Source organism: Myotis lucifugus, unplaced genomic scaffold (genome assembly GCF_000147115.1).
Source record: "Myotis lucifugus unplaced genomic scaffold, Myoluc2.0 scaffold_153, whole genome shotgun sequence".
Lineage (NCBI taxonomy): Eukaryota > Metazoa > Chordata > Mammalia > Chiroptera > Vespertilionidae > Myotis > Myotis lucifugus.
In genome coordinates, this window is record NW_005871201.1 from 2094903 (window position 1) to 2119545 (window position 24643).

Sequence of the window (24643 nt, forward strand, 5' to 3'; positions counted from 1 at the left end):
CCACAGTCACATGCTGTGGCTTCAGGCCTCTGTGTCGTTGCTGCTGCTGCTGCCTTTCCTGCAACCTGCCAGCTTTCTCCTAAATTTCCCTGGAAACTCTGCCTCCTCCAGGGTGCCACCCCTGGCCCCCGGGCAGTCACAGAGGAAGGATGCAGCTCTGCAATGACTGGCTTGCACAGGGGTCTCCCTCACACACCGTGAGGTTTGTGCAGACAGCGGCTGCCAACGTTTCATTTTTCTCTTTCTGGCCGGGCCCTGGATAGTTGCTGGTCCTCACACAGCAGGCGCTCTGCCAGCATCGGACCTCCCAGTGCTTCCACAATCAAACAGGCGCCAGTGGGGTCCACACATCAGAAACACGCCACCATCTCTTGTGTGATTTGGGTCCACTTTGCCTCAGTGGTGTTCAAAATCTTTATAAGTACTGAATAATTGTTCAATCAGTAAACGGTGTACAGACCGATAAAGGTCAGGAGGCTCTGGTCCATGTGGGGTGGAGGTTCATGCAGCTGAGTACCCCCAAGGCCCCCTGCAGGCCCCAGCATGGCGCCATTGCCCAGCGCTGCCATGTGTGAATGCCACACTACCTCCCAGGACCAGTCATTCAGTAACAGTCTCTGACCTTCCAGACATGGGTAAGAGAGCTGGCGGCAATCCTGGGGAGAACTTATTCTCATCCTTGACCTCACAACTCTTATTTCTTTGCTTTGCTATATTGACTTGGCCGTGATCTCCAGTACAGCAGGGAATATTAGAGGGGCTGGAGAAATTCCTCAGCTTTTTCCTAACTTAGCACCCCACAGGCTGGTACTGAAAACCTTTTGAAATGAAGCAACTGACTTTCCAAATCTGTGTCTGGTCACATAACTACACATCCTCCAGTCACCCAAATGATGCTACTTACACCTCCCAGTGTGTACCCCACATCCTTTGATCCACATTCTTCACTCATGTTCCTTTCTCAGGGAAGCTCCCATGCCCCTCTCAACTTGGCCAAATCCTGGCCACACCATGCGGGTGCCCTTGACCCAGCCACAGATAACCTCTCCCTCCTGTGGACTCACTGTTTTCTCTTAATTGCTCCACTGGCATTCCTAGCTTCTTCCTTATATCCTAGTTATTTGGTTTATATTTTTTTCTCTTAAGCTAGAAAGTCATATCTTTGTGGTTAGGGGTTCTATTGCCTGCATCTGTGTATCTTCCAAAGGGCCTAGGACAGTTCTGTGCTAGGTATTCAACATTTTTGGTTGACCAAATACACAGATGGAATGATCTGAAAATGCTACAAAGAAAAGGATGACAGATCAATAACCAGGTCATGGAGAATGTCCTTTTCTTCCATATGTAAAACTGTATAGAAATTAACAATACCATAGGAGATCACACCAAGCATTAGACAAATTAATCCTCAAAGAAGACTCATGTAGCAGGCCTGACAGTGGGACTAGCAGTTGCGAAAGGATAAGAAAAAGAAAGCGATGAAATAACTTTCTAAGGAAGCCTGCCTGGAGAACCTCAGAGGGCCCCTCGTGAGGTCTGAGCTCCATCTGGCTGCCCCTCTATTTCTGCCTCACTCCCTGTTGAGAGGCACGGGTCCCTGTGCTGCTGGTTTCCCATGTGGGTCCTGAGCCATTTGTAAGTAGATCCCATAGCTTCCTTCCTTCAGCCCCTGCCCCTTCCTTCTCCCACACAATGACACTAGAGCTCCTTGGAAGACTGCTTTCCAATCGTCTGCAACTGGGCAGTTTCCTGGGATGAGGATGGAGTAGAACAGATGTGGGAAATGTTTCGCATCGTGAAATAAGCAAGATGCCAAAGAGGAGTGTGTGCAATGTTACTTTCTCACGCTGCATGGCTTTTAAAGTAATGCGAGAATGTGACATGGTAGGAGCCAAGTCCAGCTTTAAGTGTCTTTATTGCAATGATTTCTTTCCAACCAGAACCTCATGAGATTCTGTACGTCAAAGAGATCTAGAAAAAAAAGAAGCATGCTGTGGAGTGAAATGAAGAGACAGCTGTTCTAAGAATGTCTGCATTGGGGGCAGATCATCCAACCACAGAGCAAAATAATTAGGCTTTTATTCTTTTCCGACAAATGTAGAAGGCTTTTAATGTAGCATTGTGTTTCCATTTAGAAAGATTATAATATCTACATGTAGCACTAGCTTCTATTATTCTAAGATTCACATAGAAGAGATCTGAAGTAGGCTAAAGTTCTTTGAAGGCTCCAAGATTACTAAGAGGATAACACTTGAGAAGAAAGAAATAATGGTATCTGTGAAAATAATCAATGTTTTGAAACCATTTTTTCATCCTCTAACATCTGTCACTTTCCCCTTTACTTAATTACAAGTTGCTTTGAAAATTATTATGTGTGTGAATTGTTTTAACAACTGAAATTATACATGTTCAGAAATTCCACTCCGATGAGATAATAAAATGTGAAATGCAAATCTTAAGTAAAACACTAATTAAAACATATTGTTGATGTAATTAAACACTTAGATTACTTCTTCAAAAGGAAGAACTGCCTGCCATGAGCCAAACCAAAAGACAAGTATAATGTGATCAAAACTCACTTGAAAATCCTCTGGCTGCACTTGCATACATGTGAACTAATTCTATAGCACGCCCCTCCTTGCTACATGGAGATTGGTATTAAATATATTGTGAAAAACAGCATCACAAATAAAAATAGGCATTGAACAAACTGACACACAGATAGTCCCTGTCCAAAGTTCTAAGCAGGCACTGTGATTCCCTTATTCACCCTGCTCTCCACAGAGCCCATCAGGGGCTAGAAGCTTAATCTTTTTTTTTTTTTATTGCTTAAAGCATTACAAAGGGTATTACATATGTGTCCTTTTTTCCCCCCGCCCTTGACAATCCCCTGGCCTCCCCTATCCCCCAGTGTCTTATGTCCATTGGTTATGCTTATATGCATGCATACAAGTCCTTCGGTTGATCTCTTACCCCCCTCCCTCCTGCCCCCCAACCCTCCCCGGCCTTCCCGCTGCAGTTTGACAATCTGTTTGAGGCAGCTTGAAACCAGAAACACCAATCAGAAAGGATATATGCACCCATATGTTCATAGCAGCACAATTCACCATAGCTAAGATCTGGAAACAGCCTAAGTGCCCATCAGTAGATGAGTGGATTAGAAAACTGTGGTACATCTACACGATGGAATACTATGCTGCTGTAAAAAAGAAGGAACTCTTACCATTTGCAATGGCATGTATGGAACTGGAGAGCATTATGCTAAGTGAAATAAGCCAGTCAATGAAGGAAAAATACCACATGATCTCACTCATTCATGGATAATAAAGACCATTATAAACTTATGAACAATAATAGAAGCTTAATCTTAATATTTATTAAACAATGATGGAGTGAAATGGGTAAAAAATCAAGATGCTCAGATTCTGGTTATATGAGTGTGAGCTCAGGCAAACATCTTTTCAGAGTGTGATGTATGCAGGCCTTGCAAGCCCGAGTAAACCAAAGGCAGGCCACACCACAAGCAACACAATCAGTTAAGTAAATGATCCCTTTCTTAAAGGGATGTCTCACCAGTTTTTGTTTGCTTGCATATTACCTTGATTTTAGAGAGGGTTCTTGAGCTGATGCAATGCTGGCCTCTCTAACATGGAACCTAAAATGGATCGGACCCCTGCTTCTCTCCACCTTCTCTGTAAGCTGGCTGAGTAGAGTTACTATCAGTGTACAGCCACAGGTATCCACTTGGGATGGCCGAGTGGCAGGATGTTCTCAAGCAGTCACAGCCCAAGCTGCTATAATGCACGAAAATGTTTCCCGGAAACATAACTGCAGCCTGTGCAGTGTGGTGCTGGACTGAAATAGGCTTTTTAAAAATTGGATGGGAGATGGAAGAGCCCAAAGATGCAAATCAATGCAAGAGCTCAATCTTGATGCTGCAAACTCCCCCTTTCCCTCCGACAGGAAGCACTTGTCTTCCAGTGAGAGGGACCGCATCTTAGCACATCATGTAAAAGCCAACTTGGCTGGATAAACAAATTGCTTTTTAAAAATTAAGAGAGCCTTCTTTTTAATTACAGTGGCAAGTCCCAGTGCAACTAGAAGCAGACAAGATGAGCTACAGAAATTGACCAAAATAAGTGCCCAATTTAGCAGGGACATCAAATCGACTAGATGATTCAAGGAGTGTTCTTTATGGATAGATAATCCATGATTAGCCCAATAGTGTCTTCAGGGATACAAATCAAAGATGGAAGATGCATGTGGAAAAGAATATTCTTTGACTGTGTTCGGAGGAAGTCTACTAAGGCTTTACATTTAGAAAGCCATATTTAATTATTTTGTAGCAGTTAAAAATCTGGCATAATTTAAAGAGACCTGGGGTTCCCTCTTTTAAATAATGGCAACTGGATATTTGTTATGCCTTTAAACAATCAATTTGTTCGGTGTATACATCAATGTAGACCTACAAAAGATTTTAAAACTCATGGCCATTTAGTGGAAATTGCTATAAGTAAGAATACTGTTTCTGTGTTTGCCTAAGTACATTTAGGTATTTTAGTGTCAGGTATAGGAAAAGCTTTATCAGGGACATTATTGGTAAACGGTAAAGTAAAAATCTCTCTACGTGTCTCACTTAAGTCTTTTGTAGCAGAGAACCTCTATTCACGACAGCTTCTCCTTTCAATTAACTCTGCAATGACTGTGTTTGAATTATTATAGGCAGAAATAAGCCTGATTAGTTTGTGGAGCCACAGAAATCTGTGCAACAGACTCTTAAAACTCTATAAATGAAACATTTTTGTGAAATCCTCCAGACGTCCATATCAATTGCAATTTCCGATATTGTAAATAATTTACATGTTCTAGAGACAGACTTTTGATGGATTAATTCCTACAATCCATCATTTTCCTTTTCTCTCCCTCTGCATCATGCATCATTCTTTAAACTTGATCACCGAATTTTCAGTGCTAAATTTCAGAAAACTTACACTTTTGTGGCTACCACGTGATTTTGTGAACTGATATGAAGTCTTTCAAAATACTCCAGCTTCTTTTAACAAAATGTGACATTTTGACTCTGACCATCTTTCATAACTGCAAGCTCTTCGCTGAGATATAACAAAAAGAAAGCAAATTTTGCACTCCCACACGCATGAAGGTGCAATATCAAGGTTCAGTTAGGGAGGCTGATCCGTTCCCTTGAAGAAGAACTTGGAAATACAAGTGCATGCATTTTACAAGCTCAGTGCAGGGGAAGAGTTCAGACTGTGACCTTCATGAAGATCAAAGTCCTTTGTTGAACTTTCCTGGTAATGGATTACATAAAAATTTGAGATCGAATCCACTAGGCATAGCAATTAAGAAAGAGCATGCCTTTGATGATCAGTTGTGAAGTGGCATTTGAGAGGCAGCTTCCAGAGGGGGGAGGAAAGGAGAAAGCACACACCTCAAGGAGTAGCCCATGCAAGGAGCCTGGGCGAGAGGCCAGCACCAGGGGAAGATGAATGAGGTGCAAGCCCAGCAGCCTCCGTGGCCCACTCACCCTGACAGACGGAACAGGAGGAGCAGCAACGGGCCTTGGGGGAGGTACTCGCACAGGAGGAATTTTATTTGAGAGTTTAAAGTGTTAAAAAAATATGACTTCTGAAGGCAGAAGAAAAACAAAACCACAAGTTGTCTTTTATTCCCTCTGAATTGGTGCCTTTGTGCTCTGACAATGATCCCAGAAAGTCTCTCAGTCCTCAGTGTCTGGGGTTCATCCTGCATTCCATACCTCACTGTGGCTCAATGTAGAGACCTTACCCCGTGTCCCCAAACCAGATATATGGACCAGAATGAAGCAGGCTGAAGTTGCTGTCATAGCTCAGAAACGGGAACTGAAAATTCATAAATGTGAGAATATTTAATGCAAAAAGCTGAATTTCCAGTATTTCCTGCAAACATTCTCATTAACCAGAGAAACCTGTCTGATTCACAGCATCTCTAGTGTGTGCAGAGCTCCCAGTGCCTGGACACGTCTTGTGTTCAGAGCATTCAATGTTTACAGGACATCTAGTGTCTATTGAGAATCTAACATTTGCAGACTATCTAGTGAGTAAGAGCACCTGACACCTGCAGAGCATCCAGTGTGTACCAAGTGTATACTGTCTAGTCATGTCATGTTCAAGTGTATACTGTCTAGTCATGTCATGTTTGCAGAGCGCTTAGTACCCACAGAGCATGCAGTGTGTACAGATAACCTAGTGCATGCAGAATAGCTCATGTTTACACATGTGTTTGTAGAGCATCTAGTGTTTGCAGGGCACTGAATGCTTGCAGTGTATCTGCGTGCTCAGCGTACGTGGGTAGGAAAACATCTAGTGTGTGCTCACTCTGCTCTCTCAGGTCCAGGCTGAGGGCTGGGGATGAGTAGGACTCTACTCACCACATTGCAGCCGGCGCAGTCGGGCCCATTCTCGCAAGTCCTGCGGCGAGCCTGAATGCCGCCCCCGCACTGGGCTGTGCACCGCTCCCAAGGACCCCAGCCCGTCCAGAACACGTGCGGGGGGCACAGCAGATGCTCATTGCAGTATCTGTAAAGGAGAAACCGAGAGGAAAAGGAAACTGCTTAAAAGTGTAATGTGAGGCCCCAGACCTTCCAGGCTCCGTCCCTGCACCAGATGTTGGGCACATGGGCATGCTCAGCGTGGAGGGGCTTTTGTATTTGAAGTGGTTGCTCAGTGAAGGAGGCAGATGTGGCGCTGGCCATGCTGTGTGTGCACGGACAATGGGATGCACGGGAGACAATGAAGAAAATGCTAAACTCACAATGCAGAATGAATCTTCCTGTGCAGCCAATTAAAGGAGAAACAAACAAAACAAAACCCTTCAAATAGACACCCAAAAATGAGAACACATAGAAAATACCTAGGTAGGGCATTTATCTTCTAAACATAAACATTGAAAGATAAAGCAGTTTATGAATACAAAGTCAGCAAATTGTGTTTGGATTTCATTTCTCATCCCTGAATTAAATAAGGCTCATCATCCTATTAATATAATAAGTTAAAGAAAAGTTAAAGCCAGATTTTAGCATAAAGCTTCATGTCATATACTGCTTAGGTTACTGCATTTTAAAATTTATTTGCAGACTCCCAGAATCATGTCCAATCTTAATTTAAAAGACTACTGGTTATCTAAAAAGAACTGAATTACTACTTACAAATACTAGTCTTATTTTTATGGGTGAATATCCTTCTATACTTCTACATATATATACATGTTGCCAATTTTTAGCCAAATATGCAAGGGCTTCTTAAGCTGTATATGAGTCAAATTTCTCCTCATTCTTTGAAAGTATAAGTGGAATGATGTGATGTGAGAGAAACAAATAGACAAACAAAAACCAAGAAACAGCCTGGCGTTCTACACGGTACAACTCATAGGGAGGAAGATGCTACTCTTAACACAGCCAAATTTAGTGAGACACATCTGGCCATTTAAATGACTATTTAAACCAACAGTTCACCCACTAAGCACAAATGTGGCTCCTAGAGAAGACTAGGATGCAAGATGTTTCTGTCTTCCTCCCTATCCATAGCATCACCTTTAGAAACAGGAGGCAGAGGGTCCTATTTGTGAGGCTAAGTCAGTTACCTTTAATGTCATCATGACTAATAAATACGTAATCTTGCAGGGCACTGTGCAAAGGCCATTATAGAGAGTGCTTTCCTGTCACAGATGTTTACAGCCTGAGATGAATACCAGGAGATGGACACAGCCCAGGATGCTCAGGACACACAACCCTCTATCTCAATGCGTGGAAAACATGAGCAAATGATAGCTGGTTTCCAGAAACCAGGGAAAGTGATTTAGGCAGTGTAATTTCCTGATAGCTAATACTGGTAAGATTCAACAGTTTCTTCATCAAACCAAGAAAATGCAACAGAGAATATGAAGGCTTGGGGAACAGGTAGTGATGAAAGATAAAAAGTCAGGCCCAGCTGAAGGGAGTCAATGAGATGAGGCACACGGAGCATCGACTGACATTCTAGAAAACAATGGAAAGTAGAAATGGGAAGAGTGAAGTAAGCGAGGTCACTAAGAACAGAAAAAGATGACAAAGTTGAACTTTATAAGGAACTAAGAAAACCCCACAGAACTCCAGAGACAAAAGAGTACCATCCAAGTTAGAGTAGACAATGGTCCCCAGGGTTTGGTGGCTCCTCCCCCTGGAGCTCCCCAAATTTGAGGAGTTCTCTAAGCTTGAGGGTGGGGTCTGGTCTACAAAGACAGGAGAAGTGAGGCCACCAGCAGGAAGAGCTGATGGAGCAAGTACCAGCCAGGAGAATCTAGATTGTAACAACTGAAGAGAGAGCTAGTCCAAGTCCGACAAACATGATGGTCGTGGAAGGAGTAGAGGAAGGGATACACATGGGGTTTGGTGTACTGGGAATAAGTTACTACAACTGTGTGAATGTACAGAAAAAACAACACATGGTAGAGTCAAAAGGCAGCTTCTCAAGTGAAAATGGGAGGAATGCTTACTTCCCAGGAGAGAGAGTTGGCAGGTCCTAGCAGAAAAAAGCCTCCAGAAATGCAGAACCAATCACACTAATGGTTTAGGTTCTCTAAATTTTCACATAAAAGAGTAGCCAATGGGCCCTGTGGCTCAGTTGATTGGGCATCCTCCTGTACACCTCCTGTTGCTGGCTTGCCTGGTCAGGGGCACAAAGCCAGGTTGCAGGCTCAATCCCCAGTAGAGAGAAGACTACAATGCAAGCTGTTTATGTCTTTCTCCCCACCCATCCCATCTGCCTTTAGAAACAGGAGGCAAAGGGTATTATTTGTGAGGCTAAGTCAGTTAGCTTCTTACCCAGAGAGAGTCTGCTCAGGGGCAAAGCAGGAGGCAACTGATCAATGTTGTGCTCTCATATTGACATCTCCCCCCACCCCTTCTCTAAAAATCAGCAAAATAGTTTTAAAAAAGTAAAAGAGTAGCCAATGGAACTTAAGAGTCATCACTCTTCTTCAACTTTTCCACTTTTGAGGCAAGAGGAAACATTAGATTTCTCTCTTAAGAAGTCACATACAGTCTCCTAGGGCCCTGGCTCTCAGAGCTCAGGGTTCAGGTCACAGAAGAGAAGGACCTTCTAATTAAGAGACCTCTAGATAAAAGAGCCAAAACAAAATTGAGGATACAATAGATTAAAGGAATGTGACCTTAGGAAGCACATGCAAATGTGTAGAGTTACAGTATGTAAAGCATCCCGACTGCTCAGAGATTACTAACATATGTGTTAGTGCATAAACTGTTCCAAGAGGAAATTGCCATTTATTTTAAGAACATATTTGGAAGCAGTAAGTCAAGAAAACTCAGAACATCAGAACTCTCAGCATGTGATTCAAAATCTCCATGTGCCGCTTCTCTCACTGTGGGTATAACGAGAAGTAGAAAACCACCTCCTGTTTCCAAGTGGATCCACTGACATTTAAAAGGGATGGACATCCTAGAGGCCTTGGCCCTAATTTCAGCTTTCAAAAACATAAACAAACAAGAAAAGGGTAGGGAGAGCAAAGGAAATAAGAGACCTTTGACTTTTAATAAGAAGTACAAAACTGAGCTACCATTTCCCCATAGCAAAATAAATCATAGTGCATAAAAACTTTCTCACGTTTGCCTGTAGCAGGCCACCTTTGAAAACGCCCTGCCTGTGGTTATAGCTAAAAATCTATTTCAGGAGAACCTGAAAAGTGCATGTGGCATAGAACTTTCAACCTGTGTTAATCAATTCCATATCTGGCTGCATTTGAAGGCTGGCCACAACCTGCCTTCCTTTTCTTTCTCTTTCTCCCTCCACAGTGATCCGGAGGAAAAAGCTACGCCCTGGTTTTGTGAACATGTTACCCTCTGCAAGGGAGGTCAGAAGGAAAGCAGAAATGTGTAGGTTCTTCTGTCCATCTATGTCTGGGTTTTTATTCACAAATCCGCCCTGAGAGGCAAAGCCCTTGTAAACCCCTAACTCTGATGCTCTGCAATTTTAAGGAAGAAGTGCCCCTCTGGTCCCCTGGATCTCCTATCCCAACTAACATGTTCTCCTAAGAGATGCATCTCTTGTTAAACTACTCTTTCTTGGTCACAAACGAAAATGGAAACTGAAGGTTGGTTACCTTGGAAACTCTGCTTGTTCAAGGATTCTTATTGATTTATGATCAGGTACCTACACGATGGGCCAGCTGTTGGATCCTCATGGCTCTAGTCCTCTACGTGCAGCTGCCTTTTTACCAAATAACAAGCTAAACATTTTTGAACTTTTAAGGGCTCTCTTGGATCTCTAGTATCTTAAATCACTGACAGTCACAGATGTATTTCATGATGCATTAAAAATTAAGATTCTAATTTTGCCCATGACTGCTTATTCTCATTTTGCATTTAAAAGTTAATTAATAACCCAGCAATATTTCTCCATAAATTATCCATTTTCCCCACAAACCTAGTCTCTATGAAAAGAAATGCTTTTCATAAACCCATATAGACTAGATTCTCAACACTGCATCATGTTTCTTTTCATATTTCTTTGTGCTATAAATTGTGTTCTGTTGTGGTTAGGTCCATGATAGCTTCTCACTGCAACCTCTGTTAAGCTGAACCAATCACAGCCCTGTCAGAACTATGTTTTCCTTGGTTCTCTGTAAGTGATTGTCCCTTCGCTGGGCCATACTGAAATAATGGAATCTTTCGTGGCACCACAGAATCTGTACATAAATTGGACAGAGAATAAAGAACTAAAACTCAACAACAACAAAATCAACCCAACCAGAAAATGAGCAAAGGACTTGAATAGACATTTCCAAAAAAGATATACAGATGGCCAATGTACAGATGCTGAACATCATTAATCCTTAGGGAAATGATAAAAGTTCTGGCATTTGGTGAAATGATTTAATAGCATAAAATGTTAGGGGTCCTTGGGAGTGGGTGAGATGCATTTTGCATGTGAAGGGATGTAAATAACTGAGGGACTGGTAATCTACAGACTATGGCAGAAACTCTCATGTGACTGCAATGACCCCTGAGTTCTGGTATCCATGTCCTGTGTAAGCTCCCCTCTTGAGTGCAGACAGGAAATGTGACTTACTTCCAACCAAGGGAACATGCAAGCTGATGGCATGTCAACTTGTGGTGACGTTATATAGGAGTGTATATACCCTCAGGTCCCCTGAATCTCCCACCCCATCCTGCAAGGAGATACTCCTCCTTACTAGATTTGAGGAAGTAAGTGACCATGATGAGAAGGCTTATTTGGCAAGTAATTGAGGGCAGACTCTGGCTAACAACTAATAAGAAACCAAAGTCCTCAGTTTGAAAGCCCAGGAGGAACTGAATGCTGATGATAACCACCGTGATCTTGGAAGTAAATCCTTCCCTACTTGAGCCTAAGATGAGATCGCATCTCTGGCCCAGCAGAGAACCCAGGTAAGTCATAATGAATTGCCTGGTGACTGAGGCTGAGAAATTTAAAAAAAAATGTATGTGGTTTTTAAGCCTTGAAGTTTTTGGGACTGTTGATACAGAGCAGGAGAAAACTAATACCGATCATGACATTTGCCTTTGGATAATATTCACCCAAATGGCCATGGCTTCATCCTTGTTGATGGCTTCTTTGGAAATCAAGTTTCTACACAGTTCCTGGAACTTGTGAAAATCATTTCTGGGTAATTTAGAACAGATAAACAAAGTGTCCATACCTTTTAGAGTACATGTAAAAAAATAAGTTAGATATTTTCTTTACCTATTACTTCAGAAAAAGTGATATGAATATTTCTGAGATTTTTGTTGCAAAAAAGTTCCCATTGATTTATTCCCCATATGGGAGATTTTGTCTCAAGTGAAAAATCATTACCACTAATCCTGGCTTTAACATAGGGATATGTTTGGGGAGAATCAGTCTATTGGCTGCAGTCTCTCAGAAGTTCTTTAGGTTTGTTGGAGTTTAAATACACATGGCATCATTGTTTTAATGGTTGTGGATGCTTATTCCTTTGGCCTTTTGTTCATTTTAATGGAGACCAGGTTTCCTTTAATCTTCAGTTTAATTCTAAAATGTCTGTAATGGATAGTATTCCTTTATATTACTTAAGTGGGGAGACCTCCAACCTCCCACAGAATATGGCAAATCTAAGAATTATTTGCTTGTGAAGACCAAGAAAGAAATATCATGTTCTTGGTTTTTCTGGTTTTCATTAACCTCTTGCTAAGCCACTAGAAAGGCTATTCAATAGGAAGGCTTCAATTTTATAAAAATCTTACATAGTCCCTATTCTTAACACCCATCCATTTATTACTTAAATCCAAATTTCCTCCATTAACCAAATGTTCATTTAGCCCAAATGAGCATTTCTTCTGAAAAAAAAAAGAACATTTGAATGTAAGTCCTCCAAACACTAGCCATTCTGATCTTTTCCTAAAAACAAAGCTTTAAGAACAATCGTAAATGGGTACTGAACATACATATATGTTTACCAGAGTTAAACAGCTTCTTGCTTCCTGGTTGCTCAGCCCAGGAAAGGTGACCACAGGTGTGGGATGTGTGGAGGTGCCGTGATTCTAACAGCAGCTTCACACAGATGAAGGTGGCTTTACCTGAGTGGGCTGTATTCTATGACAATATATAGCATTTTTAAAATGGAATTTATTGGGGTGACATTAGTTCACAAAACCATACAGGTTTCAAGTGTACAACTCAATAAAATATCATCTGAACACTGTATCATGTACCCATTGCCCCAAGCAAAGTCTTTCCATCCCCATATGATCCCCCTTTGCCCACCTCCGCTTATCCTTCTACCCCCTTTTCCCTCTGGCTATTACCACACTGTGGTCTGTGTCTATGTGTTGTGTGTGTGTATGTGTGTGTGTGTGTGTGTGTGTGTGTGTCTTTTGCTTAATCCTTAATCCCTTCACCTTCTTTCATCCAGTCCCCCAACCACCCTTCCCTGTGACAGCTGTCATTCTATTCCAGGTATTTATACCTCTGTTTCTATTTTTGTTTGTCAGGTTATTTTTTTCATTAGATTCCACATATATGTGAGATCATATGGTATTTGTCTTTCTCTGACTGGCTTACTATCAACCAAATTTAAATCTTACTGGGCTTAGAAATAGCAGGGAAACTGCTCTCCCATAATCAGCTTTCTCACCAACTAATGTTAGCTCAGAAATGATATACTTTCCCAAGAGTATCTTGGGGGAACTACTTAAAAAATGACCAACCCTGCATTGCAGAAATCAGCTTTCATGTTCCTCTGAGTTGAAAGGAATAAAATCTTAATTGGTAATTTAGGAACACAGTGAAGAAAGAAAAAATGATTTTGTCTGGTTGTTTTGAGGTTGTAATAAATATATGGTAGAGGATTATCTGTATAGTAAGACTTTATGTAAGTATAATATATAAATATTACATTGTCTATATAAATATTTACCACATAACAAATGACTGCACACAGTATTTTATGAGGCTCCCAGTGAATCCATATCACTAGATACAAGCCTTACTACATTTTAATTAAAAGGTATTGAAAGTCATTTTCTTTCACATGGGACTAATACAATAAGTTTATGGGAGTATGGCAGAGTAAGAACCCTGAAAGTGATGTGAAAATTACCTACTTGGATATTCTCCAACGACCATAAACGGAAATGTACTTTAAATATGCAAGAGAGAGTGAAAGACCACAACTGTAGATTTTATGAGGCCAAAATCAAATGTCTGATTCTATAAAAACCAACAAACTGTTAAATGCAAGACTGAACTGAAATGGCCCCAGGACATGCTGAAAGCTTAAAATACACACGGGAAAGAGTGTCCCACCCTGGGTCCTACCGTAGCTGCACCGAGGGTATCCGTTAATAGAAGAGTGTGTACTAGTTACAGATATAACCAAAACCTTGACTATGTCCCCACCTATGCTCCAGCTGCTTAGTATAGTTCTGATGGAGAACTTCACTTCATCTGGCCAGTACATCTGGACCCAGGACCACCTTTGCTCCTACATGGAACTGTAGGTTTTGAGACTGGGACAGCTGGATTTCAACAAACGCAAGCTTTCTCCAGCAAACTCACTTGCTGAGCCCCCAGAGAGCCCAGCAGAGACAGGGGCAGGGTGTCCACTGTCCCTGGAGCTCCACCCCGTTGGGAATTGCTCAGTGGAGAGAACCACACAGGGACCACAGCAGCCCAGGGAAGCTGTCAACATGAGGCTTTGCTCAACATTTAAGGATGTCAGGAAAAGCAGAGGACAGTTCAGCTCAACAGAAAGGGATGCCACAGATAAGCTAAGCTAGATCCAAAACTAAAGCCGCAGGGAACCGACCGCACCGGAATGACAGTAAGTGTGAGGACGGCGATGCTGGGCAGAGCGGTACGTACCTTTCCTCTCGGTTCTGTCCCACGCACACCCTGCCCCCGTGCCGGGGCGTGGGGTTGCTGCAGGACCGCTGGCGCACCTGGAAGCCGATCCCACAGGTGGTGCTGCAGGGAGACCAGGAGGTCCAAGGGGTCCAGCCTCCATTCCTGGGAATAAGAAGCAATGTGGTCACTGAGTCACACTGGCTCAGAGTCCATCCCCATCTGCATCCACCTCCCAATACAGGTGCTTCCCCACATGGACCACCGATTACGGGGTGGGAGGAGAAAGGGAACCGGGGCCATGGGAATGAAGGCACTGCATCCTGGGGATCTGTTACTGTGAGATTTTTCTCCCTGGTATCAGATGTCAGAGTCCGGGTAAGAAATTTAAGAGTGACATTTTAAGCACACTATAAAGAATTCAAAATGGGCTGTATTAGAAACTATTAAGAAACTTTAATTTTGAAAATGTAAATCTAATAAGCAATGTTAATTCATTGAAAAGCAATTAGAGATGAATCCCCTAAACTCTAGAATGTATACTTTCACTTGACTTGTACTATTTCAGTTATAATTTAAAGTACACATATAAACAAAATAATTATCTAAACCTATACATAATGCTTACTTTTAAAATCAATGAAAATCAGTAATTATCTTGGTAGCAGTCATATTGATATAGGACATGGTAACATCTAGAGTTTTAAAACAAACTGTATTTAAAAATGAATGAAGGCTATTTTAAATTCAGATTCTTGGCTATTTTCTTATAATTTGCCAAAGATATAGAATATAAAGAAAGACTGCAAATTGTGTTTATCTGAATTTGTTACTTATATATGTATAGGCAATAAGGTAGAGATAGTAAAAGATAAAAATAAAATGAACCACTTTTATAAAATATATAATTCTACTGTGGTCATGGTGCCATAGGTGCCAGGCATGGAGGAGATAATTGAGTATAGCTGTAAAAGAAAATCAAACACACAGCAACAACAGAACACTAAGCAGAAGACTTGGAACCTACTCAATGGATCAAGCTGTTTGAGCACACCTCCGGGTTACCCAGCATTGAATCTTACAGAGCTGGGCATTGGGTGCTCAGATATCCTATAGAGCAGAGAGCCTTTGGACTTGGATTTGGCTTCTTCTCTCTCAGCTACTGCCACATAGCAGTGGATGGATTCCACAAAGGTGCCCTGAGGACTGAGCTTGCCTTTTTCCAGCTGCTGAGAGGCTTGGTGGCTATTGCTCAGCTGAGAGGATCTAACCCACCACGGGTTGTCTAACCCATCAAGGGTCATCCCAACTATGGATTTCCCCCAAGAACAGTTAAGTCCTTTATTGGTCCTGAACACAAATCTCGTGTCACAGCGGCACTCCTGACCATCTCACGAAAAACACAGGTTTTGTTCCTGAAGTTCCATAAGGGAAGGCATAGGTTAGACAACTGGAAGGCTGCAGAGACTCAATGCATTTAGATGACAAACTCCTGTCAAGGCTCGTGGCTTTCCCTTGATCTCCAACCTTTTAATTACCTAGTTATATTTTTTAATCAATCAATCATCTTTCCCTTTCCCCCTCCCTCCATTCCCTCTCTCCCTCCCTGATAAGAATTAGAATTCAGAAGTGACATAATGTCATAAGGATGTACATTCAAATGTTCATTGTAATGATAAAACAAAACCATATATTCCCAATCAATAGTAAGTCTGACTTGGCCCTGGTTTGACAGTAAAGTCTGGCTTAACTAATTAATTTATATTGTGGATTTCTTTCATAAATTGAATGTCTTTAATCCCGCTGCTCCAAGGTATTGAGAAAACATATTTAAATGTGATGAGATAAAGCATATAACCAAAAATATTATACTTGTAAAATGTATTAAATTAGCAACATTTCAAATTTTCAAACACTTTTTGAGTATGTTGGGTTAAACAAGGTGCTTATACATAAGAATAACAGATTGAATTTAGAATCATTTGAATGGTCGTCTTAAAGGCTCTTTGATGTACTTTGCACAAATTGAAAAGTATTTGACAGTACTGATTAAGCAAAAAATTCCATTTGCAAATTAGGTGGTTTCCAGTGTTTTACTTCCAATAAAATCAAAGGCCAGCATAAACAGTTTATTAACTAATACAGGACATTACAAAAGTATTTGATGTTAGCTTATCATGATTTTGGCAGATAATTTTGAAAAAAACCCAGGGAAGTGAGTGACAGTGCTGACCTTACATTTCCAACCACTTATGTAAGTAAGATCCATCCGAACTTAGAACTAGAAAAATAAAACATAAAGATGGAATTGGTGTAAAGCCCTGTCCGATTCAGGTGCATTCATGCCTGAATAGGAACAATAATTGGGAATTAAAAACAATGGCATTAAGGAATGGAATTCCAATAAAATCTCATTTTTCAATGTGAAGTAATTATTAGTTAAAATGTGCGATATCCATGATAACAGAGGGTGCCTTCCCCTGGTTCACCTAGGAGGTTGGTTGACCAGCTGCCAGAGCATCACATCTGCATTGTGTGAACCTCTCCTAGGTGTGCATGTCAGCAGGCCTGAGGGACAGGGACCTGGGGCCCCCTGTTTACAAGAACAGCCATGTCACAGTTTCATGTGTCTGCCTAACTTTGATCTGAGACTTGCTTTCATTCTCAGGAACCACCTAATGGCAAGGTCAGAAGGACGGGGCCTACAACTCTCCCTTGTAACCACTGGGGGTCACAGAAAGAGACAGTTGTGAAGAGCCAAGTGGATTGGCCAGCCCATAACAAATGGACCAGACCAGACAGTGTTGTCTAATAAAGGACAACTAGTCTAATATTCCAGAAAAAGACTGTCATTGACATGGACGTTTCCCTCAAACAAGCCAATAATATTGTGCACATGAGCAATGTTTTTCTTAATCTAATGAGGGAAACAAGAACAGGATCAGATTTATAATCTACTTTAGAGTTTAAAATCTCCTTCCATAGAAAACGCAGTTTTGAAGTGGTAAGTGTCTCTGTCTGCCTTTCTCTTGAGATGGGAAGATACACATTAGGAATGATTTCCCAAACTCCTCTGCAGTCAGAGTTCACACGTGAAAGCAGGCCTGAGTGTTGGGAGCCACGCACCTGGAGCAGTTGGTGATCTCCATGCGGGGGCCCGTGCACTGCCAGCCGCCACACTGGGGGGCCGGGCTGTCGCAAGCGCGGGTGCGACAGAGGCAGGTTCCCACGGCGCTGCCATCCGTGTGCGTGCAGGGTGTCCACGGGGACCACACACCAAAGTGCCCATCCACTGTGAGATTCCTCATCTAGGAAGCAGATACACGAAGGATGTCAGAAAGGGTTAAGGCTGCAAACATAAAGAAAACATAAAAACTCTTACAAGACAATCAGAACCCACTTAGAATATTTTAAAAATGGATGAACGGGGGGAATAATTCAAAGTAAAGCATCAGAAGTCATCGGTGAGGATGATGATGGAGACAGTGGGGGAGGGGAAAGAAGGCAGAAGAGGAGAAGAAGGAAATGGAGGAGGAAAAGAAGAGAGAGGAGCAGGAGGAGGGGAGGGAATTTTCAGGGTGCTAATAGCTTGACCATCAGGTGATGGCAGAATTATCCACTAACATGAGAAGACCAAGGGACAAGAAGAATTGCAGTGAAAAACCACAGATGTACAATTCTGCTGCATTTGTATATAGATTAGCCCCCCTGGCTGGGGCGTATCCTGTTCAAGGGCATGGCTTCTAGTGTCCACACAACCCTGGCATGGATGCCTCCTCTCCCCAGGAGGCACAGAGGATGTGGACAGTATTCATGCATAAAGCCCAGGTAGATTCTTGTTAAGCGACATTACAGGTCATGCAGAACATATGTACATATTTTTCTAATCATGCTAGATATGGCGATTTAGATCTTGCTCAAGCACTTCAAATCTATTCAACTGAGAACAATGTTTTAATCACATTTATATAAACAAACAGAACTGTAGTCAATAGTTAGTCAACTATTGCCCTATCTCCTGGACAACAGAAATTAATGAACATTTTAAAATAGGGGTTGTGAGGTGGAAAAATGGGTCTTAAGTTGCTAAGTGCCTGGGAAGGTTCTGGGGTCCCATTGGCAACTTGATCTCTCTGGATAGTAGAGGTTCTAAGCAGCACATGGCAGCCTATGCCTGAGGTGTGGCTGGGAAACTAACTCAGCTGCTGTTTGTCCAAGGTTTGTGAAGACTTACAAGGTGGGTTCCCCAGAGGGTGTGGTATCCATCTCAGCACATTCATCGCCCCTCTAACCTTGAGCTCCATGGAAGAGGACCTCCTCTCGTTACTCAACTGGATATAAGATGCACTGGTCTCATTCAAAAATCCCTTATAAAGCTTAATTTCATTGGGCTAAATATATGTAGATAAACAAAGAAATGTACTTTGCTGATTAAAAGATTTTATGTATGTTTACATTTCTGAAATCAGTTAGCATCTTGCAATCCATGGAAGCATTTTTTTTCTTATAAAATAGTAGTATACTTCATGATCAATGACATATCAGAAATGATGAAATATGGTAGATTTGGCAAGTAAAATTAAGCTTTTCTTCCATTTCAGTCAAAACTAAAAAATAACATAAAAGCAAATTACATTTTTAATAGGCTTTCAAAATACCTCTCTAAGACTGCTCTAAATAAATGTTAATAATTTTCATCTAGTTCATTTCTTTCTAAGAAATAGATTGCTAGAAAATAATACATAATTAAAATAGTAGTTGGGTTATTCAAAACTTCTCATTTTTCTACATGGTAGCCTTCATATATGAGAAAATACATTGTTTTATTTCCTGGTTATTGCTCAGTGACATAATTTATTCTCTGTTGTTAGATGCTTTCCATATTGTTAACTTATTAAAAGTGTATCTTGAATATGACATATTATATAGGGTGAGATGATAGGGATGGTTTTATATAAGAAAATCACCTCAAACAAGAAAAAAAAAAGAACCTTGTTACGTGTTTTCTGGACAGTGAATCAACGATTACATCTCAGGTATAATTTTACAATAGAGGGGGTGGAGGGACGGCTCTAACCCCAGGGCAGATGTACGTCACCCTCCTCCTTTCCTGAGTTTATAACAAAAATGTTCCTCTCAGTAGCACTGACAACTTTAGTAACAACCCTCTGGTCATTTCTTAAATATTGGATCAACTCCATTTCTTTTTATGTTGTTGCTTTTCAATTGATTTCAGAGAGAGGAAGGGGGAGAGAGAGAAAGAAACATCAATGATGAGAGAGAATTATTGATAGGCTGCCTCCTGCACTCCCCCTACTGGGGATCAAGCTCACAACCCGGGCATGTGACCTGATTGGGAATGGAAATATGAACTCCTGGTTCATAAGTCGACACACAACAACTGAGCCACACCAGCTGGGTTCATCTCTGTTTTCTTACTGTAGAAATATACCGGACACATATTTGTCATAAACCAAGTGGCAGCATGTGTATTTTCTATTACACAAGTAAGCAAGCCTCAGATATTCAATAAAACTACCATGAGTCTCAGACCGATGGTCTTATTGCTTAAGAAGAACTGCTATTGCCCTTGCCGGTTCTGCTCAGTGATTAGAGCACTGGCCCTCAGACTGTAGGATATGTGTTTGATTCTGGTCAAGGGCATGTACCTCGGTTGCAGTTTGGGCACGTGTGGGAGGCAACCAATGGGTGTGTCTCTCTCACGTCAGTGGTTCTCCCTTTCTGCGTCTCCCCCCACCCCTTCACTCTCTCTTAAAAAAAAAAGAAAAATCAATGGAAAAAATATCCTGTGGTCAGGATTAACAACAGCAACAAAAGAACTGCTATCTATCATTAAAATGTCAAGGTCAAATATCTAGAAGAAGGTGTGCTGATTCTTGTAAAGTACACAGTACATTAGAATGGCATTTCAGAAAATCCGTGTTGTTTTCTCTGACCCTTGCTGGATGGCTCAGTTGGTTGGAGCATCATCTCAAGCACCAGAAGGTCCCAGGTTCAACTCCTGGTCAGGGTACATAGCTAGGTTGCAGGTTTGATGCCTGATCGTGGTGCTTTTGGGAGGCAACAGATCAATGTTTCTCCCTCACATTGATGTTTCTCTCTCTCTCTCTTTCCCTCTCTCTCTCTCCCTCCTTTTCTCTCTCTCTAAAATCAATAGAAACATAATCTCAGTGAGGATTTTAAAAAAAGGAAGGTGAACACCATTGTGCTTCTTGAGAGTTGTTCAGAAATGAAAAGGGCCTTATTTCAAGAAACACTGCAGAAAAAGTTGCTTCTAAAATCAGAGATCTGAAGCTATCACCCAAAGGACTATCAGCTAACCCTCTTGCAAAGATCTGCTTGAAGCCCAGATGAGGTTATACATTCATCTCGTGCCAACACTTGGGGAAGGACACTGGTTTTCATAGCCCTGGCCTTCGACATGTCACTCTGTCTGTTTTCCCACTTACAAATGGAAGGACAGTCTTAATGCACACAGGTTTAGATAAGAGACTTAGCAAGTTCCTTGACAGGATGCAGACCCAAAGTTCACATGCCTCAGGCAGTTCTGTATTGAAGCAACAGCACTGATTTCAAATAACGAATGTGGCGCTTCTCTTCTCAGCCCTGTCTCACAGAGGAATGCCAGAGCTGACAGTCACAGAGAACAGCGGTTACATGACAGCAAAGTAACTTAATAAATTTGCAAATGTGTGGAAGCTAATAGCTGTTAATCATATTCCCTGAGAGAGAAAAAAGACAAATTAAAAAAAGCAGCTGGTTCTTAGAAGTGAGGACCCAAATAATATACTGCCAATAGAAAATGTGGAATCGGTTTTCTTGGATTCAGAGTCTGACTCCAAATGCAAGTGAGCTGCTCTTCATTCTGCAGAATTCACTGTGGGAATGTACATTAGGCCGTCTCTCCCAGACCTTGCTGTGACCCTGAGCAGGATCTACAAGACTGTCCCACATGGGGCTCCATGGTAATAGCCTTTAGTTCATTCTTTTAAAAGCTCTACTTGGCTTCTGGAACTATAGCTCCCAAGGGAAATTGATGGGTGTGGAAGGTACTATTTTATTAATGCTACAAAGGGTACAATGGTTCACACCAAACTCTGGAGATAAAAATTCAAGACTAAAACGGAGATATTACACCCCATTTTTCAAATCAGCACTGTTTCCTCTAAGATACTTCTCATCAAAACAGACAAAAAGCTTATGCCAGTATCCCACGTGGCTCTCATGCAAGGGAAGAGCTGAATAAGTTAAGAGAGCACAGAGAGGGTGTGCAGGAAAGGTTCTAAGATAAAAATGCATGGATGTCATTAAAGTGCTGGTTAGTGACTGAGGACAGCAAGGTGACTGAGGACAGGGTGCTCAGAGGCCCGAGAGTGCAGACACTTACAGGACAGGTGGAGAGGGGCTGCTCCCACTGAGTCATGCTCAGGCTCTCCTCCAGGCTGGTGCACTTCTTCATCACCACATCCCAGCCACAGTAAGGGTCCTGGGCCCCGATGCAGGCACTGCAAACACACACCCAAGGATCAACAGAGAGGCAGCTTAACTAAACAAAGATGCAGACTAAGGCAAGCCTAACTCTTCTGACTTCACATGGGAACTAGTTATGCAAAACAAAGTTTCAGTATGCACATGAGAGAACATAGCTATCTGTACACACTTGCAAGTATCCAACTAAAATTAAATAACTGATTTTCATTGAAACACCTGTATTTTTTTCTAAGATAGAGGGCAGACAACGAAATGACTATCTGCACCAATGTGAGCCTTTTGGTGTTATCAACAGAGCTAAAGTTGGAATTTTGCAATGCTCAAAAACACTAGTTGTTGTTATCACCACCACCACCATCACCATGACCACCAGCATCCCCTTAATAATAGGTATTCTTTGTTGAAAACCTATTGTGATATGTCAAATTATCCCATTTAGACACAAACAACTTTTATAGGGAAGTATTATTGTTATCATTTTTATGATCACCATAATCATCATCACCACCACTATCTTTATCATCATCACTATCATCAACACCTTAGTAAAAGACATTATTTGTTGAACACCTATTGTGGTATAACAGGTTCTTATATCATTTAGACACCTAAAAAACTCCAACAAGGGAGGTATTGATGAAACAGCGAAGAAAACAGACACAAAATTTATAAAATTGGCCCAAGGACAAGCAAATACACCCAAAACCCTGCAATGTGGTTAGTTCAAATTTAATCAAATGAGTATGTCTTCCTTTTCAGTACTATGGCTTAAAATGAATACAAAATATCAGTTTAATAATAGTTTAATATAGCTGTCTACAATATTCTACATATTATTCAGAAGTATTGTGGACAGTAGATATTTTATTTTGGTTTTGCCCAATGATGGAGTTCATGCACAACCTGGCAAAAACAGGCATAGTCACTGTACTTAGAGAACTTAGTTTTTAGTAAAGGGGAAAAAACATTAAACAATTATGCAATAAATACCACAGCCAATTGCAAAGAAAAAATCACAGGAAAACAAAGTCAAACTGCTCTTGTACATGTGCTCTGCTCCTTAGGAAACTGAGCAAAACTGCTAGCTGACTAATGCAGAGCTAAGGAGAGCTAAGGAACACTAAGGAGAGCTAGGAACCTACACTACTGGAAGGACTATGGAATATTTTTAGTACACCTTCTTCTTAAAAACATATTCTCCATTGTAATAACAATCTATAATATAATATGATTAAATAATTTATATATATAAAACCCTAATATGCAAATACACCGAATGGTGGAACAGCCGAACAACCGAACAACCAGTCACTATGACGTGCACTGACCACTAGGGGGCGTGTGTGGAATATGGAAGGCCATTGGCAGCAGGTGGCAGAGTGAGGACATGGTGGGTGTCAGCTGCAGCAGGATGGTGGAGCAGGTGAGCAGGGGTGCCAGACCAAGGCGGGGCACCAGTTGCTGTCATCAGGGCTAGCCTCTGGTGGTTACTGAAAATTCTTTGCTCCTGTGGACTGTGGTCCCGCCTGCCGCTCACACCTGCTGCTGGCACCCAGCACCAGCTTCAATCGCTCAGTGCCATCAGTGGGTGCAAGTGGCAGCTGCTGGCCCCAATCGCCCTTCAGGGCTTCACCTCCCCCTGCACCTGAGGGGCGATCGGGGCAGCAGCCACCACTTGCACCTGCTGATGGTGTCGGCCCCAATTGCTCCGTGCTGGGAGCAGAGCTGCTGGCAGAGAGGGGACCTGGGGCTGCAGTGGGAGGGCCAGGCAGGGGCATGAAGGATGGGTGGAGACCCGCCCCTGTGCACACCACAGGCTCAGGGCCCACAGTTCCTTGCAAGGTGCACGAATTCGTGCACTGGGCCCCTAGTATAAATAATAATATAAATGCATTAACATTTTGGCCAAAGAGGAAAAGAAAAAAAATTAAAGCACCCCAACCATGGTTGTAGGGGAAAGAGAGTGGGCATAGCAGAGGCAGGAGCAGCCGTGGCATCTCTACAAGATGACACATATTTTATTTGCTTTTATTGTCCACCTGGATCAAAATGTATGTTTGTATCATTGCCAGAGGTGGATTTACAATGAAGTCAAAGCAGCTTTACTTCCTGAAGTTTTTATTTCTTCAGTTCATGAGGCCCTTTAAGGCACCGCAATTAAACCCAGTCATTTTGCACTTATAATTTGATATTCTTTTCTTTAGTGAGAACCGTCCCCAAATGGTATAAGCTTCAGGCCCCACAACACCTACATTTCTCCCTATTACAGAACATTAGCATGCCTTCTGTTTCTGAATCCACAAGTCAAGCGCACCTTCTACACATTTTATCCATTCCTTTTCCAGCCTCCCCTGGACCCGGGGATTTACTGTGACTTTGCTAGAAGACACTGGGTTTCAGCCCCAGCCCACCTTAGACCCCTATACAAGGCACTCTTCACAATCGTAATAAGCCTGGTGATGAATGCACTTTGTCTTCCCCCTTCTACTTTTTAAACAGTTGTAATGTTGACATACACATAATGGGTTCCTTTTTCCAATTACTATCACGTCACAGATGTCTTCATAGCCATCATTTAACGGCTTCAGAATAACCCACTGAGCAAATAATTGACTGAATACGTATATCATAACTTGTTGATTCATTCCCTCACTATTGGAAATTTGGGACTGGAACACTGGGAGTGATTCCAAGACAACTGTAAAAGTAATTGGACAGGGATGTCAGGCTCAGCGATTAGG

General features: G+C 41.8%; 1 protein-coding gene across 1 annotated transcript in view; it reads right to left on the reverse strand.

The window, feature by feature from the left end:
- The window catches only part of SEMA5A (semaphorin 5A), a 384818-nt gene that overhangs the window by 31648 nt on the left and 328527 nt on the right, over positions 1-24643 (reverse strand). Inside the window, exons 13-16 of the mRNA XM_006095388.3 lie at positions 21799-21916; positions 17517-17698; positions 14412-14555; positions 6428-6575 (exon numbers count right to left, since the gene is read on the reverse strand). Of these exons, the coding sequence (XP_006095450.1) occupies positions 6428-6575; positions 14412-14555; positions 17517-17698; positions 21799-21916 (592 nt within the window). The remainder of the gene's footprint in view (positions 1-6427; positions 6576-14411; positions 14556-17516; positions 17699-21798; positions 21917-24643) is intronic.